Source organism: Mastigoproctus giganteus, chromosome 7, assembly GCF_048544385.1.
Source record: "Mastigoproctus giganteus isolate SK-2022 chromosome 7, ASM4854438v1, whole genome shotgun sequence".
Taxonomy (NCBI): Eukaryota; Metazoa; Arthropoda; class Arachnida; order Uropygi; family Thelyphonidae; genus Mastigoproctus; species Mastigoproctus giganteus.
This window is the reverse complement of record NC_143581.1, coordinates 61,630,012-61,648,377: the sequence shown is the minus strand read 5'-3', so window position 1 is coordinate 61,648,377 and position 18,366 is coordinate 61,630,012. Positions and strand designations below refer to the sequence as shown.

Below are 18,366 nucleotides of genomic sequence, written 5' to 3'. Positions count from 1 at the left end.
GATGAAAATTTTTATTCTGGCATGTTTATGTCTTGATATTTACACTAGTAACTTCATGATGCTAACTCAATTAGAAAAAAATTTTGCTACCCAAGAGGAATTTTACTTATGGACCAATCCTTTTATATAATCTTTTGGTGATTTTTATGTATATTAAATTTGTGAATGTACATTAAACTGTACTAAAATATCACTTCTCAGCATAGGAAATTAAGATACTATCAGTCTTGAGGTTAACTGACAAATGTGCACTTAGAATGGGATAGGAAAATTATGACTTGAACTTTCCCAAATTTTATCATGTCCGTGAACAATGAACTTGCCATTAAAGAGGTCCTGTTTTATTGAATTAAAAAAATAATAATAAAAAAACTGAAACCAAAGATTTACTACTAAATTTGACTATTAAGTAGAATAAAGATTATTTAACCTACCTTTTCAGCATCCAGTAATGAAGGAAAATGATCAAACAGAAAACTGAATCTTTCATTAAACTGTGACTTCAAATCTGGAATATCATAGTGAATCAAACAAGTAGCATCTTTCAAAGAGATATTCAAGAAAGTGGAGTCTGATATTACCAATACAATAGGAGCATCTGAACAAGAGGTTTTCCACTGCCTCAATACATCTGAGTAAACCAATAAGAAAGGAATAAAAATGTTTATAAAGCTTGTAAAAACTGTGAATAGTAAAAGTAAAATTAATAATAATAAATTTTATACTTACAAATAATAGTAAACTGAAAATAATTCTTTGCATTTCTCATAAAACAACTATTAAGAGAATCCCAATTAAAAGTTTGCTTTGGGGACCAGATTTCTTTACCTTAAATCAAGAAAATGTTTCAATGGAGATCATATAAGAATGACACAATAAATGCCATTCCGCTCTTAATTACAAATATTTACTTTAATCTAACACAAATTTGAACAATGTAATTTTATAAATAACAGAAATATTTCAATATTCTTAAATTAGTGTGCATGCAATATAACCATTTATTATTCTCCCCATTTAATAAAAACAAACAAATTAGATGTTATATAAATCTATATAAATCTATTTTGCTTTTCCAAAAGGATCTTGGAAAAGCAAAATTAATAAAATGAACAAACTTATTACACAAACTGGAGTTTTGTCCATGTTGATTACATTGAACAAGGCTGGTGCTATCATGTCTAAATTAATATATGTATCTTTGGACAGCTTCAAAGCAACTGCCTTCTTCAAATGAAAGTACTCTTGTTTCCTCAACCACTTCTTTACTCTCTGAATCTTTTTGTTCCCTTCTACTTTACTATAGCATCATATATTTTTTTCAATGCAATATTGGTGATATCAAAATATCATCATTATACTTCATAAGTCTATGAACCGACTGCCAGGATCAGAAGTAACTTTCTTCCAATCTTCTCACAAACATCATTTTTTTTCAGTGTGCACTTCAATGGTAGCGATAAACCCGGGATGTGTGAAACACTAGGCAACTGTTGCAGAACTCACTGCACACCAGGAAGCTACTGTCATATGCTCTGTCTGTAGAACATTGTTTAACCTCAGCCTTTCTCTCTAAGACAGCAGTTGCCTTCTGAACTAATGAATTTTGATACTTCACTGTCACTGATTGAATCACCAAAAGATCAATGGCCAGCAGGTGGTTGATTGCTGGAACAAATCCATCTGTCGTTGTAGAAGTTGATAGCCTAAATAGATTCAAGGCAGAACTTGACAAACATTTGGAGCGAGTGGATGGGTGAAATAAGGGTGTTTTTTTTTGGCTGACGCTATATAAGTCTGCTTTCTTGCATCATGTGCCTTTGCTAATGCTAATGTGCCAGCACAAGGGAAAGTCAGTGTGACATTCCTAAAGGTCATGTCTAGTGGAAGGGTAGGAGCCTGTTGCTTGTTATGATATTCATCATAACAAACAACAGTTTTCCTGTTGGCAGAAACCAACCTGGAGTAATGGTTGGTTGGTTATTAGGTGTTTTATGGCACATCAGCATCTAAGGCTATTGTGCACCAACCAACCTTGAATGAAATGATTAAAAAATTTTGAAAAATTTTCTTCGCCAATTCATCCTCCTGATTTCTTTCTACCTCCGCAGCCCTTTGATTTTTAAAATCTTATCTGGCATTAAAGAGTAAAAACAGTGCTTCAAAACTATAAAATAACCAATGCATGATTTAAGAGAATAACATCAGAAAATTCCAGTGACCAAAACCCCAGCCTCAACCCAAGTGCTCATCTTTGAGATGAATTAGAATGCAGAATTAGGACAAGATCAAGATGGCACTATTTGCTAGTGGAGCTCACGAATACTTTAAAGGAGAAGTGGATCAAAATACCACCTAGCATTCTTACAAAAACTAGTAGCAAGTCTTCCATAATGCATTGAAACAAGTTATTACAGGCACTAAAGGTGAGTCAACACACTATTAGCTTATTTGAAAAAATGTGTTTTGTTCTTTACTAAAACCGTTCTATAACTTTTGGTAGGATAGTGTATGTTACCGAGTACAAATTAAATGTGTTAATATGAAGTTTAGGAAAGCAAAAATCAAAAGTCATTATGAAAAATCCAAAAAATCTGATCTTCACCACAAATATCAACTGCCAGACATGAGGTCTGAAATACAGTTGATTAGAAAATAATTGTTTCAAAATATGCAAAAATTACAATGGCTCAGTTTAATAGAATTTCAATTTAACTGTCTTCAGAAACAGCAACGGTCAGCAGTCACTGCACTAGACTTTTCTCCACATGTCCTTCCCTCCCATGATGTGATCGCATCTAGTCACATCGCCAAAAATATTCTGCCAATAAAGCAAATTTAGCTCACAGCTAATGAGAAGGTCGGCCTTACTTTCATTTATCAATACGGAATCAGATAGTCAGAGAAAAAACCAAAATACAGTATAAAGAATTTTTTTTATACGAGTAGAAGTAACTTGTCACAATATTGTACGTAACTAATTTATAGTTCCTTATCAAACAATTTATGAAAATATTGTAAACAAGCTGAAATTCATATGATGTGAGAGTGTCCAGTGTAGTGTAGGAGTGAAATCCATGTACAAGGACTGAAATTTTGTTCTTGTGAACGTATAAAGTGTCCCACCACAGTATTATCTTCAAGACAAAGGTCAGAAAGCTATTGGATACAATCAAACTTCATTAGTTTATCTTCATACTTTGAAATACAACTTTATTACCATCATCTAAGAAATTTTAGGGAAGTAGTTATTTTGAAGCAGCATCACAAACCACCCAGACAGACAAAAAGCTTCAAGCCAAATACAGCCAGGCCTTGCATAATGTGAGTTTGATTAACATTTTTTTCAGTTACCAATGTATATTTATCAATGATATTGATGAAGGTATATCAGGCTTAATGTCGAAGTTTGCAGATGATACAAAGGTTGGCAGGGTTGTTAATGACAGTAATGGCAGTGTGCTACTTCAACAGGATCTAGATAATTTGGGCAGGATGGGCTAAGAAGTGGCAAGTGAAGTTTAACCTTGACAAATGCAAAGTACTGCATATGGGTAGAAGTAACACCAGAGAAAAGTACCAACTGTGTGGTACTACACTTAAGGTGGTACAAAATGAAAAAGACCTGGGAGTAATTGTGCAGTCAGATATGAAGTTTTCTGAGCAATGCAGACAGGCTGCCAGGGCAGGTCATGGGGTTTTGTCAATGATATATATAAGAATTTTGCTAGCAGGGAGAAGGAGGTGATTGTCCCTCTGTATAAGGCAATGGTCAGACCACGCCTTGAGTACTGCGTACAGGTCTGGAGGCCTCATTTTAGGAAGGATGTAGATTTTTCTTGAGCGTGTACAGAGAAGGGCAACAAGATTGGTGAGGTGAATGAAGGGATCCTCTTATCAACAGAGGCTTAAGTTCTGCAAATTGCAGTGGCTGGAGACTAGGCACCTGCGCGGTGATCTGATTGAGGTGTATAAGGCCTTGAATGGGTTGAGCACGCTGAATTCTGATGTAATCCTTCCACTTGTTCAGATTACGAACCTAAGGGGCCATAAATTCAAATTAAGAAAAGACAGATGTAGAATAGATGTGCGGAAATTTGCCTTTAGCCAGCGGGTGGTTAATTGCTGGAACAAACTTCCATCTGTCGTTGTGGAAGTTGATAGGTTGAATAAATTTAAGGAGGAACTTGACAGGCATTTGGTGTGATTTCTTTTTTTGGCTGATGCTGCATAAGCTCATACACTTGCTTTCTTGTATCACATACTACTACTACCACGATTTGAAAAAATTATACCACTTTTTACTTTACGTGATGCAAATTTCCAATTAACGCAATCTTATTTATGTGATAATCGAAAAAAAATATTCGAATCGCGCGCTAAGCATCTGACAGTCAATAAACAAGCATTTGCCCGCTGCCTGCCTCAGTGTGTTGCATCAACCATTGGAAGTAGACATGTTACTTGTTTGTCTCCTGCTAATAAAGTCATGTGCAGACGTATTTAAAAATTCTAATTTTCTAACCATGTTAATTATAGATAAAAGAAAGAGTGAAAAACAACGATTGCAATAAAATAAACGAAAAGTTATTGCTTTAGCTGAAAAACTTGAAGTTATTAAAAAACATGAAAGTGGTGCAAACCATGCGAAAATCATAAGAGATCTAGGATATGAGCCTATCATACAAACTATCTTGAGCTGTAAGGACGAATATAAAGAGAAAGGTATAAAGTTTCACCAACTTCATTTGTTTTACAAAATATCAGAAACAGAGTCTTTTATCAATTTGGATAGAAGATTGCAATCAAAAAAGAATTCCATTATCTAAAGACAATATTCCGAGCAAAGCTATTAACATTTTTACTAAGCTCAGAGTAACAAAATACGGGGGAGTGGGGGACTGAAACGTTTGTTGCTAGTTGAGGGTGGTTTGAATGTTTCAAAAATTGAGCAGGACTGCATAATGTTAAAGTAACAGGGGAAGCTGCTAGTGCTGGTGAAGATGCTACAGCCAAATTTTCTGCAGAATTGCAAAAAAATCATTCAGGATGGTGAATATGATGATAGGCAAATATTTAATGTAGACGAAACAGGCCTATTTTGGAAACGGGTGCCAACTAAAACTTATTTGGCTGCAAATGAAGCATCACAACCTGGGTATAAAGTCTCAAAAGATCAACTAACACTTTTATTAGGAGGTAACGCTGAAGTTGATTTTAAATTGAAGCCTATCCTTATGTACCATACACAAAATCCTAGGGCTTTAAAAGGATACAGTCATCTAACTCTTCCAGTCATTTTGCGTTCAAATAAAAAAGCATGGATGACCAAAGCACTATATGAAGACTGGTTTACATCTTATTTCTGTCCAACAGTTGAAGCCTATTGCAAGAAAAATAATCTTACTTTTAAAGCTCTGTTGCTTTTAGATAATGCACCTGGACATCCTTCTGACTTGGTGACTTAACTGAAAATGTGAAAGTTGTTTTTTTATTAGCAAATATGATTTCGTTATTGCAACCCATGGACCAAGGTACGATTGCAACTGTCAAGGCTTACTATCTCCGTAGAACATTTGCACTGGTGCTTGAAGCTACAACAGGAGACAATGCAATTTTTGTACCAGTATTTTGGAAAAAACATAACATATGAGTGGCTATTGAAAACATTCAAGCAGCATGGGGAGAAGTGACAGCCAGCAATATGAGAGAAGTTTGGAAGCATCTTTTACCCCACTGTGCAAATGATTTTACTGGCTTCAAAGATGCAGTTCAAAAAGTTATTGAAGACATAATATTGGTAATGACCTTGGTTTCAAAGACTTCGATGCAGCTAACATTCGAGAATCACTGAATTCACATTCAGAACAGCTAAGTGACCGTAATCTCCTTCAAATAGAGGAACAGCAAGGTAATAGATATTGAACATCAAAAGAAGCATATTGTTTCGCCAGGGCCTAGAGAAGCTTGTTGTCGGCTATCGGAAGTTGTATGATGAAAAAAAGAAAGCCAAAACTGTTCAAACAACTATGTTCAAATATTTCCGTAGCAAATAGTTTCTTCAATATGTATTTTATGCAATAAACATTTAATTTTATAATTATTTTTATTATCTTTTACATGGCATACAGTTAAAAAGTTATTTAATAAAAGGTATTTTTAAAATTCTTTATGGACATTCCTGAAGGTCATGGACCAATTATAATTTTTCCTATTGATTATTATATTCAATTAACGCATTTCCATTTTGTGCAATGCACTCACGAGATGAATTATTAATTGTGTTAATCGAGGCCAGCCTGTATACTTTATATCACTAAACAGTGCTAGGTAAATGATGCCATCTGGGTGATGGTATCCGCTGAGAATAAGTAACATTAGTCTTCCCCATAGGTGAAGTGTTACTTATTCAAGGTAGTGCAATACCATGGCAACTCATTATGAAGGTATTCACAATATGAGATATAATTAAAATGATGCATTAAAACTACCTTGGTAGTAGGAATGATGTGTGTGCATTACCCATGCATAAACAAACTCCTTCAGTGCTAAGTAAGTAGGGTTTCCCTTTCCATCACCCGGCTGAGCTCACCCTGTCAGATATCATTTAAATCCCATTTATATCATTTAAATCAGATACCCAAAATGGGTATCTGAGAGCACTTTAACACTGAATAAGCTTTAGTGAGTGACCACTTGTGATAAGGCAAAATTCCAAAGTCATCTAATCCACACAACTATTAAGCGCAGTAAAATACAGTATTAAATTTAATTACCTCAGAGTAAAGCAGTTTTTCATACCACTCTAGTAACTTAAATGCATTTCTTTCAAGTTTAATTGAAGACAGGCATTACCAGTCAGTTGTACTGTACTAAAAAAAAAAAAAAAGTCATAAGGATTAATTGAAATTGGCGCAACTGAGCAAGTTACTTCTGTCACTGTTTTTTTTAACATCAAGTGAAAATGAGGACAATAAATTAAACTCTTCATTATGCAAAATACTACAACTACAAAAAGATATTGCACGAATGATTTGTGAAGAATGCTCAATTTACTTTCTATCAGCACGATATCAATAATTTTTATGCAAATTAAAGCATGTTAACCATTTAAATTAAAACAGAAATGTATCACAAGTATCTGTGGAATGTTTGGAAATGGTTTTCCTCGAGAATGTCTCCAGAGCAAAATACTTTATTAATTTTGGTAATTACAGATAAGCAGGTTTCTGTCAGTTAATTTACTGAATTAGCTTCCACAGAATCTGGTTTGCACTTAGGTAAGTGGGGTCTTCACTGAAGACCAAGAGAGATAGATGAGATCCAAAAGTTTCTGTGCCCTCCACTGACCAGGCTTACTGCAAGCATGCATTTAAAGAATCCTTCTTTATCACATAGTATAGGGACACATCCATAAACAAAAACCAAAAAGTGCAGTTCAACCAACAGCCCTTCAATCTATTCATCATTTACCTAGCACTGCCAAAAACCAATAGGAACTAACCGTAAAAGAACTTTTCAAAGACCAGGGCAGAAATTCTCACCCCCCCCCATCCTCACAGGATCGTCACCAACCTAGAACTAGAATAAATCACAAAGGAACAAATTTTCAGCTATAACCTGAACCAATTTAATGCTCATATTAGTATTTTATGGCATTTTTGTTTATCAAGTCTTAATTTTTTTTTTTTTTTTTTTGGAGCATATACACATGTGTGTGTTTCATATCCTAGAGCAGGGGTCTGCAACCTGCAGCTCTAACTTTTAGTCCACATGAAGCACAATTTAAAATGGAAAAAATCAAGGACGTGTGGAGTGCAAGTCTAAAATGCCTTAAAACTGAAATTGAGGATTTGGGGAGGCAAAAGGCTGCTCTTGCAATTCTACACAAATGGATGGCAATAGATGAGTTGAAAAAAGGCACGACAAAATTGTGTTCGATGAGTGGAGTAGCTTACGGGACATTATTTTTAAATTTGAAAATATTTACATTTGGATCTCTCTCTCTCAGTTTTTAGTTCGACAAATTTCTGCAGGCAAATATTTTCGAACATGAACTATATTAAAAATAAATCAAAAAACTGTCTGAACAATGCAATTCTCTCAGCATGTTTAATGATGAAAATCATGGCATACTTGCCTGGTGTTGAGAGACTCACTCAAGAAGTTCAGCAGCAAAAGTCACATTAATTCATACCTAATTGGATGTTTGTTACATTTTTTCAGTATTAATAAATAATATATTACAAAATATATATATTTTTTTTGATAAAACACCTTCCATTTCTTAAAACTCCCCCCCCCCCCCCCTCTCCACGAGCTGAGGTGCAGCCCTTCAGACTCTCTTTTATTTTTCATCATCATCATGAACTTGGTCTGGCTTAGGTCTTTTAAGACCTGTTCCATTGTAGCTCTTGGAGGTGGTCTTGATCTCGCCATCGTTGTCTTGGTCGACCAACATCTTGCCTGTAGGTTTGTAGTTAAAAGCTAATTTTGGGATCTGGTCTGGGTTCAATCTTTTATTTTTAATTAGTTCAAAAATGGCTCTTCACTCAAAAAAGGTTGCCGATCCCTGTCCTGGAGTATGTGCATATATATCTTTTTCAAGGTTGTTTCAAGTACATTTCAAATGACACATTCATTTATATATGAATTGTCTTGAAATCTTTGAATAAGTGCTGCCATCTCTTTATCTGTTTCCACATAACTGTAGACCCGGTTTATAGATAAAGAAAATGGCAGCAGGAAAATTGTTTTTAAAATTGGAGGAGGGATATTGCATTTGCCAAGCAATTTTGCCCGATTTGCATTACAAAAATTTAAATCATAGTTGCCAACTTTTGACTTTAAAAAACCTTTTGCTATTTCTGAAAAAGTTCCTGTTTTCCTCCTATTCACAGTTACCTGATCCCCAGCTTTTTGAAAGTCCAGACTGTGGACTAGAAATTAAACTGACAACATATGCATTTTATATTAAGATATAGCCATAGAATTTTTACCATTACAGTACACTTTCAAACATTAGCATACCTTGGATTTTTCTGTCTGTTAGACACCAATTGATAATAACTTATAACCATGGTCCTGCTTCCTAGACTTAGCTCTTAAGAGCATTTCCAAAGTTTAAACAGAAAAAAAGACTTCTGGAGCGCTTTTTTTTTCCCTCCCATGAAATGCTGGGTGTGAAAAGATGAATATCGTTTCACACTCAGCATTTCTATGAGTAGTTGTTAAAATACCAGTTCTTTGAGGAATTCATTTGTCCTTTTTTAAAACTTTGTTTGGACACAACTGAATTTGGACACAAGCACTGCTCACTAGTGACTGGTTGTATTTTTGAATTTGATAATTTTTAGAACTGCTCATATTGCGCTTTTTTTTTTCCACCACTTCTAACCTCGTCTTTAAGTAGACTTGTTAGAAGTTGCTACTGTTCTAATAGTCTGGTAAAGCTTGCTATTTGTTTGTTATTTGGTTTTTAGGAGCATTAGCAACTAAGGCCATATTGCTCCGGGATATGCGGTGGTCATTCCCTGACCTTTCCGCATCTTCCGTATTTGGTGGTAACGGGCTCAAACCCCGGTCTTATCAAGAAGCGTGTGCTATGCACTGCTGCTCCTTCCCAACTGGCTACGGAGGCGCCTAGTCTGGTAAAGCATTTATTCAAAGAAAGCTAATATGTACACACATACTTCAAAAGCTTTTTTAATTTTTTTATTCAATTGCATACATTAATTAAACTGTTTAAATTTGTCTTTCACTTTATTTAGTACTACTTTCTAGGTGGTAGTAAATATACACCAAATATTCATCCACTTTCACAGGAAGGCATGCAGACCTTTTTACAGGAGAGGAGGGCACCTCCCTCCACTCCTGTTTACTTGACCACTGTAGGACAAGTGATATTGATATGACAGAGGAAAGCATAAGTGAAAACCTAGAGCTTGGAAGGGTAAGGCTTCACATACTTTAACAGGTCATATTGAGAGAGGGTGTGAAAAAGTGTGACAAACCATTAATATTAACCATGAGGTCATTATCTGAATTTGGATAATCCCTTTGGATTGGAAAGGTGTCAATATTTTGTCAGTTCAAAGGACAGCTAAGGATGAGATGGGTTATTATAGACCAATCAGTTTGATCTCTGGTCAAGGGTGCATTACAGAATATCATCTTGAAAATATATCCTAAATGGACATGCAACAGTTTTGTAAAGGAAAAATTCTGCACGAATAACATAAGCTGGCAGACCACACAGAAACTGGACAGATGCAAGTAAGAAATTCTGACATGTACTTTGTTGTTGTTTTTTGGTTTTTAGGAGCATTAGCAACTAAGGCCATATTGCTCTGGGGATATGCGGTGGTCATTCCCTGACCTTTCCGCATCCTCCGTATTTGGTGGTTATGGGATCAAACCCCAGTCTAATCAAGAAGCGTGTGCATGCACTGCTGCTCCTGCCCACATGTACTTTAGACTTTAAGAAAATTAAGGGTACATTGTTGAAATCTGTAGATGATACGAAGGTCAGAAGGATACTTAATGATGTAAGCCAGGCTGAGTCAGGTTCCTTCGGATTGATATGGATAGGTGGCTTTGGACGGTCAGAGAATCGATAATTGTGTTTTAAATGTTGTGAAATGTAAGATACTGCATCTTGGATGAAATAACTCAAAGCAAGAAGAGTAAAGTATACATTAGGTAAAGTACAGCTGAAGAATATAAATGAGGAAAAACACTTGGGTGTTATGTAATAATCACTGAAGGCCACTTTCACTCACTCACCCACGATGCTTGGTGAGTGAGTGAGCAGCCAAAAAAGTGCAAAGGTGTCTTATCACTGAATTACCAAACCTTTGGATCCAGTAGAAGGAGGCCACAGCTTTCTTAAGTCAATGATGAGATGGCATGTTCAGGTTTAGCAGCTACATCTAAAGAAAGGAACTGAGCTTCTTGAAAAGAGTACAACGATGGACAACTCATCTGGTGAAAACAGCAAAGGGAAATCCATATGAGAAGAATTACAGAATTCAGAAACTAGGCATTCGGGGGGAAGGGGGACAATAAAATATATGTTAGTGGAATTTCCCCATTGAAATGGCACATAAAAACTAGAGGGACACAAATACAAATTACCGGGGAAAATTAAACTGGACATCAGAGATAAACTGCTTCCCAGGGTAGTCAAGGTTGATAGTCTGGTGAAATTTAAGGGGGCTGGATTAGTACCTCCTGTAGGTTGGAAGAGTATAAGTGGTATGATGTATGGATGATTTTTTTTTTTTAACTGAGGCAGCAAACGCCTTCTTTCCTTGCATCTTTTGGTCCATGATAATGTTAATACTAATCTCTGAAAAGAACAAAGTCAGTTTCTGCCATGGGTGGAATTTCTTTTTTTCTTTGAACACAATCTATTACAACATGAACAAGTGTTCCTCTTCCTTGTGAAAAGCACATTAGAATTTTATTACATTGCCCCAAAACTCAGAAGCCCTTCATGATAAAATCTTTGGGAATCTCACCTTTAAAGCATTCATAATGAAAAAGATCACAAGCATGTATTTAAAGATGGGCTATCATATTTACCTTATTATAGGTCTCCATTATAATACAACAATCATAATTTCACACATTTTTAAGACAAAATGGAATTCTCAAGTATATGAGAGCTATAGTTTTACTGTGCAAATAGGGCAACAGTGACAGTTTCATGCATATCTATTAGCAAAATATTTGTTATGATATTCACCAATCTCATATTGTTAAGGCACAGTCATGAGTCCCCCAGTATCATCATAATAGCACAATAAAACCATAGTTCTCCATAGGAGAAGTTGATTGCTATTTATCTGAAATGCATGCCATTACAACAATTACAAAATGGAATCTGATGCAATGCTGTTTAGTCCTGTTTTTCCCTCCCAGGTGTTCTTCAGTATTCCCATATTAATAGCAGTTATCTGTCTATTCCAATCCATTCTGGTTTATGTTTTCCACAAATGATACAGTGATTAAAGTAAAAACTAGATTGCAGTTATTCATATTTAATTACCAACATACTCACCTTCAAGTTCATAATGAAGAAGCCAAGAAGTGGCCAAAAGGGAATAGATTGCAGAATTATGAATAATGGAATGTACTTCTTTGGCAACGATATCATTTGAAGTACAGACGACTATTCGGGAATTCTTATTTCCCATTACCAATTCTGAAAGTAGAAAATTTTCAATATATAGAAAAAATTATTCAAGATTATAATAATAATTTTACAATTGTAGTCTATATGTAATGGAAAATGGGTAAAAAGTCCAATCTCTACATATTTTACTTATGATTAGTTACTTGTATCTGAATGCACTTTAAGATAACTGCACAAGGGTTTAAATAATTATCACTGTTAATGAAGCTAACACAATACCCACTGTAATACTTGAGGAAAACAAGTTAGATAATATAAGCAGAGCATTACATTTCAGCCACATTTGATTTCTTCAATAAACTGATTAGCATTATTAGAGGCATATAATGCAAGAAAGCAAGCTTATATAGCATCAGCCAAAAAAAAAAAAAAAACCTTCCCATTTCACCCGTCCATTCAATCCAAATGCTTCTCCAGTTCTGCCTTGAACTTATTTAAGTTTTCAACGTCCACTGCAACAGGTGGGAGTTTGTTCCAACTATCAACCACCCGCTGGCTAAAGGCAAATTTCTGCACATCTATTTTATAATTGTCTTCCCTCAGGTAAGTAATCTGAGCAAGAGGAAGAATCCCACCAGCTTTGAGCTTGCTCAATGCCATTCAAGGCCGAATAAACCTCAATTAGCATCTCGCAGGTGCCTAATCTCCAGACACTGCAATTTGCACAACTTAAGTCTTTCTTGGTAAGGGCAACCCTTTGTTCCACTCACCAATCTTGCTGCCCTTCTCTGTACTTGTTCCAGCAGCTCTACATCCTTCCTAAAATGGAAGACCTGTATGCAGTACTCAAGGTGTGGCCTGACCATTGCCTTATACAGGGTGTCTCAAAAATATTGGTACAAATGTTTACGGGAAGTAGGTAACATCTAAAGGAATGTCAATTGCATAGGAACCCATAACCGGAAACGTCACTTTAAGTCGTTAGACAGCGCTGTTCATCAGTTCGTGAGAAGGAAAATTTCTGGTTTACCCATTCAAGCAGTAGTCACCACACGAAGAGCATGCATCGATATACGAACTGTGAGCTGCCAAACATGCACCTAGTGTATGGATTAGCAGAGGGCAATGGACGAGCCGCTCAACGAATTTATGGAGAAAGCTTCCCAGACAGACATGTACCAGACTACCATTTGTTTGCGCATGTGCATCAAAATTTGTGTGATTATGGGTCATTTAGAGGTAACAGGAGTAGTGCGGGCAGACCACGTTCGACGCGAACTCCCGACATGGAAGAAAGTGTTGAATGCCGTCCAGAATAATCCTACTAATGGCACACATGCCGTTGCCTCTGCCTTAGGAGTGTCTCATTGCAGTGTACGGCGTGTCTGGCACGATGATTCCTTACACCCCTTTCATCACCAAAGGGTTCAGTTACTGCTCCCTCAAGATCATCTTGCACGTGTGGCTTTTGTGCAGTGGTTTCTCCAAGAAAGTGTTCAAGACTTGAATTTTCCAGCCTATGTTTTGGTCATGGATGAGTCTTATTTCACTCGGGAAGGCTTATTCAATCAGCACAATGCCCCACACAGTGTGTGCCCCCCATGCGGCACAACATCGCTTTGCAATAAATGTGTGGGCAGGTATGGTCGGTGACTGCTTAGTCGTTACCATCCTGTATGAACTCCACTAAATATCAGATCTTTCTTGAACAAGTTCTACCAGGGTTACTTGATGATGTTCCAGCAAATGTGAGATACAACATTTGGTTTCAACATGACGGGGCGCCTGCCCATTATGGAAGGTGTGTTCGTGACCATTTGAACAGGCATTTTGGGCATCAATGGATTGGCCGGGGTGGACCCGTTGCCTGGCCCCCATGCTCAACTGATTTATCAAGCCTTGATAAATATATCATGTATGAATAGCCTGTGGAGACGGAAATGGATCTCGTGGCGAGACTCGTCTGCGCTGCTGCTGTCAAAGAAACTCCAGATGTGTTTGACCGTGTCCGCCAATCCATGCTGCGTCAGTGTCATGCATGCATTGCATCTCATGGTGGAACCTTCGAGCATCTGTTGTAACATCATGAAATGCATCCATCTCATACTCCATTGTTAATATTATGTTTGCCACTAATTACTGTCTTGTGTTATTTCTGCTTCTTGTACCTCTGCTACTACTTTTCCGTGATGGTTTCCAGTTATGGGTTCCTATGCGATTCACATTCCTTTAGATGTTACCTACCTCCCCTAAACGTTTGTACCAATATTTCTGAGACACCCTGTATAAAGATATAATCACCTCCATATACCTTCTTGCAAAATTTCTGTATATCATTGATAAAACCCAATGACCTACTCTGGCAGCCTGTCTGCACTGCACAGAAAATTTCATATCTGACTGTACAATTAGTATGTTACTTTGGTGTTACTTATACTAATATATGCAGTACTTTGCATTTGTCAATGTGAAACTTCAGTTGCCACTTCTCAGCCCATCTGCCCAACTTTTCTATATCCCGTTGCAGTAGCATATTGTCATTAACAACCCTGCCAACCTTTGTATCATCTACAAACTTAGACATGAAGCTTGATACACCTTCATCAATATCACTGATAAATACAGAAAACAACACTAGGCCCAACACCAACTCTGGGGGATTCCACTAATAACATTAGTCCACAAACCCCAGGGTCCTGAGCTGGGTATCATCATTCTTCTCTTTCTTGGTGATTCCCTTCCCTTCTACTTCTGACTTTCATTCTCTCTCTCTCTCTCTCTCTCTCTCTCTCTCTCTCTCTCTCTCAGGGCAATTCAAAATTTTTTTTTTTTTTCGCTGGTGCAGCATAAGCCTCAGGCTTCCTTTCACTATATGGCTAATAATAATAATAATAAGAGCAGTGTCCATTGGTTACCACTTGTTTTCTCCCACTCAACCATCCTTTTATCCATTGCAGTAACTTGCCCTTAATGCCATACTGCTCCAATTTGTACTAGTATTCCATGTGCAACAGTATCAAAAGCTTTCCTAAAATCCAAGTATAATTTATTTAGTGATACTTGCTTGCTAACTCAGACTTGATACTTATTCACTGGCTGCAATATTTGCTAGTGAGGGCATCCATCATCTAATTAGAGACCAGTGAGCAACAAAACAAGTAATTCCATACTTTAGACTTTAAATAAATGGTGGATTCACATTTTTGTTGATACTGTTCATATCAAAATGGTATTAGCATTAGAAGATACATATGATGGAAGAAAGCAAACTTATATATCATCATCCAATAAAAAAAAAAGCTACCCATTTCACTCCAGATATTTGTTTATTTCTGCCTTTCCAGTTTAAGTTGCTGACCTCCACTACAGCAGATGGAAGTTTATTCCAACTATCAACCACATGCTTGCAAAAGGAAAATTTCTGCACATCTATTCTACAATTGCCTTTCCTCAATTTGAATTTTTTATGTCCTCTCAGATGAGTAATCTGAGCAAGAGGAAGAATCCCATTAGCACTGAGCTTGCTCAATCAATTCAAGGCCTTATACACCTCGGTTAAATCACCTCGTAGGTGCCTAGTCTCCAGAAGCTGTGCAGAACTTAAGCCTTTCTTGGTAACACCCAACCATTTTTTCCATTCACCAAATTTGTTGCCCTTCTCTGTACTCGTTCCAGTAGCGCTACATCCTTCCTAAAATGAGGCCTCCAGACCTGAATACAGTACTCAAGGTGTGGCCCGACCACTGCCTTATACAAAGGGATAATCACCCCTTATCCCTGCTAGCAAAATTCCTGTATATCATTGACAAGACACCATGACCTGCTCTGGTAGCCTTTTTGCACTGCTCAGAAAACTTCATATATGAGTGCACAATTACCCCCAGGTCCTTTTCATTCTCCACTATCCAGAGTGAGTACCACCAAGTTGATATGTTACTCTGGGGTTACTGCTACCCATATGCAGTACTTTACATTTGTCAACATTAAACTCCAGTTGCTACCTTTCAGCCCATCTGCTCAACCTTTCCAGATCATGTTGTAGTAGCACACTGCCATTACTTTCATTAACGACTCTGCCAACCTTTGTTTCATCTGCAAACTTTGACATTAAGCATATCATTGATAAATAGACAAAACAACAGTGTCCAACACCGAATCCTGGGAGACTCCATTAATAACATTAGTCCACGAAGAGCGGCTTCCATTCATTACCACTCTGTCTTCTCTCACTCAACCACCCTTTTATCCATTGTAGCAGCTTACCCTTAATGCCATACTGCTCCAATTTGTACAGTAGTCTTCCATTCAAAACAGTGTCAAAAGCTTTCCTGAAATCCAAGTATATGATATCAAAATTATTTTTTGCATCCAGTTCCTTTGTAACCACATCATACTATAAAATTAAATTTGTAAGACAAGACTTTCTCTTAACAAACCCATGCTGTGTCTGAACTATAACTGCATGTGAACAAGGCACTGGTAAAGGATTTGTGATGTAATGCTCATTTATTAAAATTATCTATTGTGGTGTACAAAGTGTGTGGATAGTTTATTTTCTGGATGGATAGCAACCCTAGAAGAAAATGTCTCATTTAAAGACATGATTAAAGTCATACTGAAAAATGTATTTTTATTCAAACTCTTCCCTGTGAAGTGATTCCCACATTTTATATTATTTTTTATAGGTAATAAGTTATCTTAAAACTCTTCTGCACTTTTCTGAAATTCAACGATCACATTAAGAAAGGATTTGCTACATTGATTTAACCAAACAAAATACAAGGAGGAGGGGGGGATTACAAACCTAGCAAAACAGAACTTTGCTGCTTAGGTTGGCACACATGCGTATAAACTGGAACGTGGGCATAAACTGCAGCTTCTAGAAAAGATGTCATGAAAAGAAGTTGATTGGGTAAGTAGGTTTTCACAAAAGAAGCCACTCCCTTAGTCCAACGTTCAGAGCAGATCATTACTTGCACAGGTGCTGAAAACATCTTTCGTGATTTAATAGCAGAAAAAAACTGTGTCATGATACTGCACACCTGAAAATTAGAGAAGAAAAATCATTTTACTTCATTAATAATTTTATACTTCATTTACTTCATTAATAATAATAAATTCTGAGAGAGAGAGAGAGAGAGAGAGAGAGAGCTTATTATCAAGACCTTGAAGTGTCTTATGTTTCTTCAGCACATGATGAATGATATAATAAGCAATATTGTTTACTATAGTTGTTGAGTTTTTTTTTTTTTTTTTTATTAAGGAGCATTAGAAACTAAGGCCATATTGCTCCAGGGATATGTGGTGGTTATTCCCTGACCTTTCCACATTCTCCGTATTTGGTGGTCACGGGCTCGAATCCCGGTCTAATCAAGAAGCATGTGCTATGCACTGCTGCTCCTGCCCACCTGGCTACGGAGGCGCCATGTTTACTATAGCTTTTTGAAAGAACTGTTTTAGGAATGCAACCAGACCATTTGGTTCAACCAGACATTACCATACTGAATAATCAGATGTATAAATTACATGAAATAGCTGCATCAGAAAGAGGAAGAGAAACATAAGAAATAGAAAATTACGCATAAATAAAGCCAACTGACTAACAAAATATATCCAAATAAAAGTGAAAGAATAAAAAAAATTTCTAGTAATCAACTATCACAAACAGTTGTATTTCAATCTGTGGAGAGCACAAATAAGTATTTTTTTAAAGTAAACATATTGTTGACATAAAATTGATAAAAAAAATGTCCAAAGGGCAGCCCTGCCCTCCAAAACTTCATAAAACTTATCAATCTAAAATATCATGGTATGCCAGCCTAAATTTAACACACATGCAAAAAGCAAAAAACAATGATTGTTAATGAATTATTACATAATCCTAAAAAGACTCAAAAGTTGAACAGAAGCTCCAATTAGAGCCAATTCTTTATATTATGATGACATGATTCAGGGTTAAAGTTGAGAATTTAAAAAAATAATAATAATAAATCTGTACAACTGATTTTGAATGTGTAGAAGGATTGCTAATTTTGTCATTAACTCATCTGCTATCTTCCATAAAAACCTCAGCATAATGATAATTTAAGTCTTTGTATTAATTCTTAACATCATTATGTCAATCACATAAAATTATATCTTGTCTTAAGAAACCCACAAACGTTTAATTTATTATATGTTACCAATATTTTGATGGCAGTACACTGAGAGTTCAATGTTAGATTTAA

General features: G+C 36.3%; 1 protein-coding gene across 1 annotated transcript in view; it reads right to left on the bottom strand.

Moving 5' to 3' along the window:
* Nucleotides 1–252: 252 nt before the first annotated feature.
* LOC150082952 (uncharacterized) overlaps nucleotides 253–18,366 on the bottom strand; it is a 294,273-nt gene continuing 276,159 nt past the window's right edge. Inside the window, exons 13-16 of the mRNA XM_090378332.1 lie at nucleotides 16,944–17,181; nucleotides 12,065–12,208; nucleotides 435–631; nucleotides 253–336 (exon numbers count right to left, since the gene is read on the bottom strand). Coding sequence (XP_090234458.1) covers nucleotides 253–336; nucleotides 435–631; nucleotides 12,065–12,208; nucleotides 16,944–17,181 — 663 coding nt within the window. The remainder of the gene's footprint in view (nucleotides 337–434; nucleotides 632–12,064; nucleotides 12,209–16,943; nucleotides 17,182–18,366) is intronic.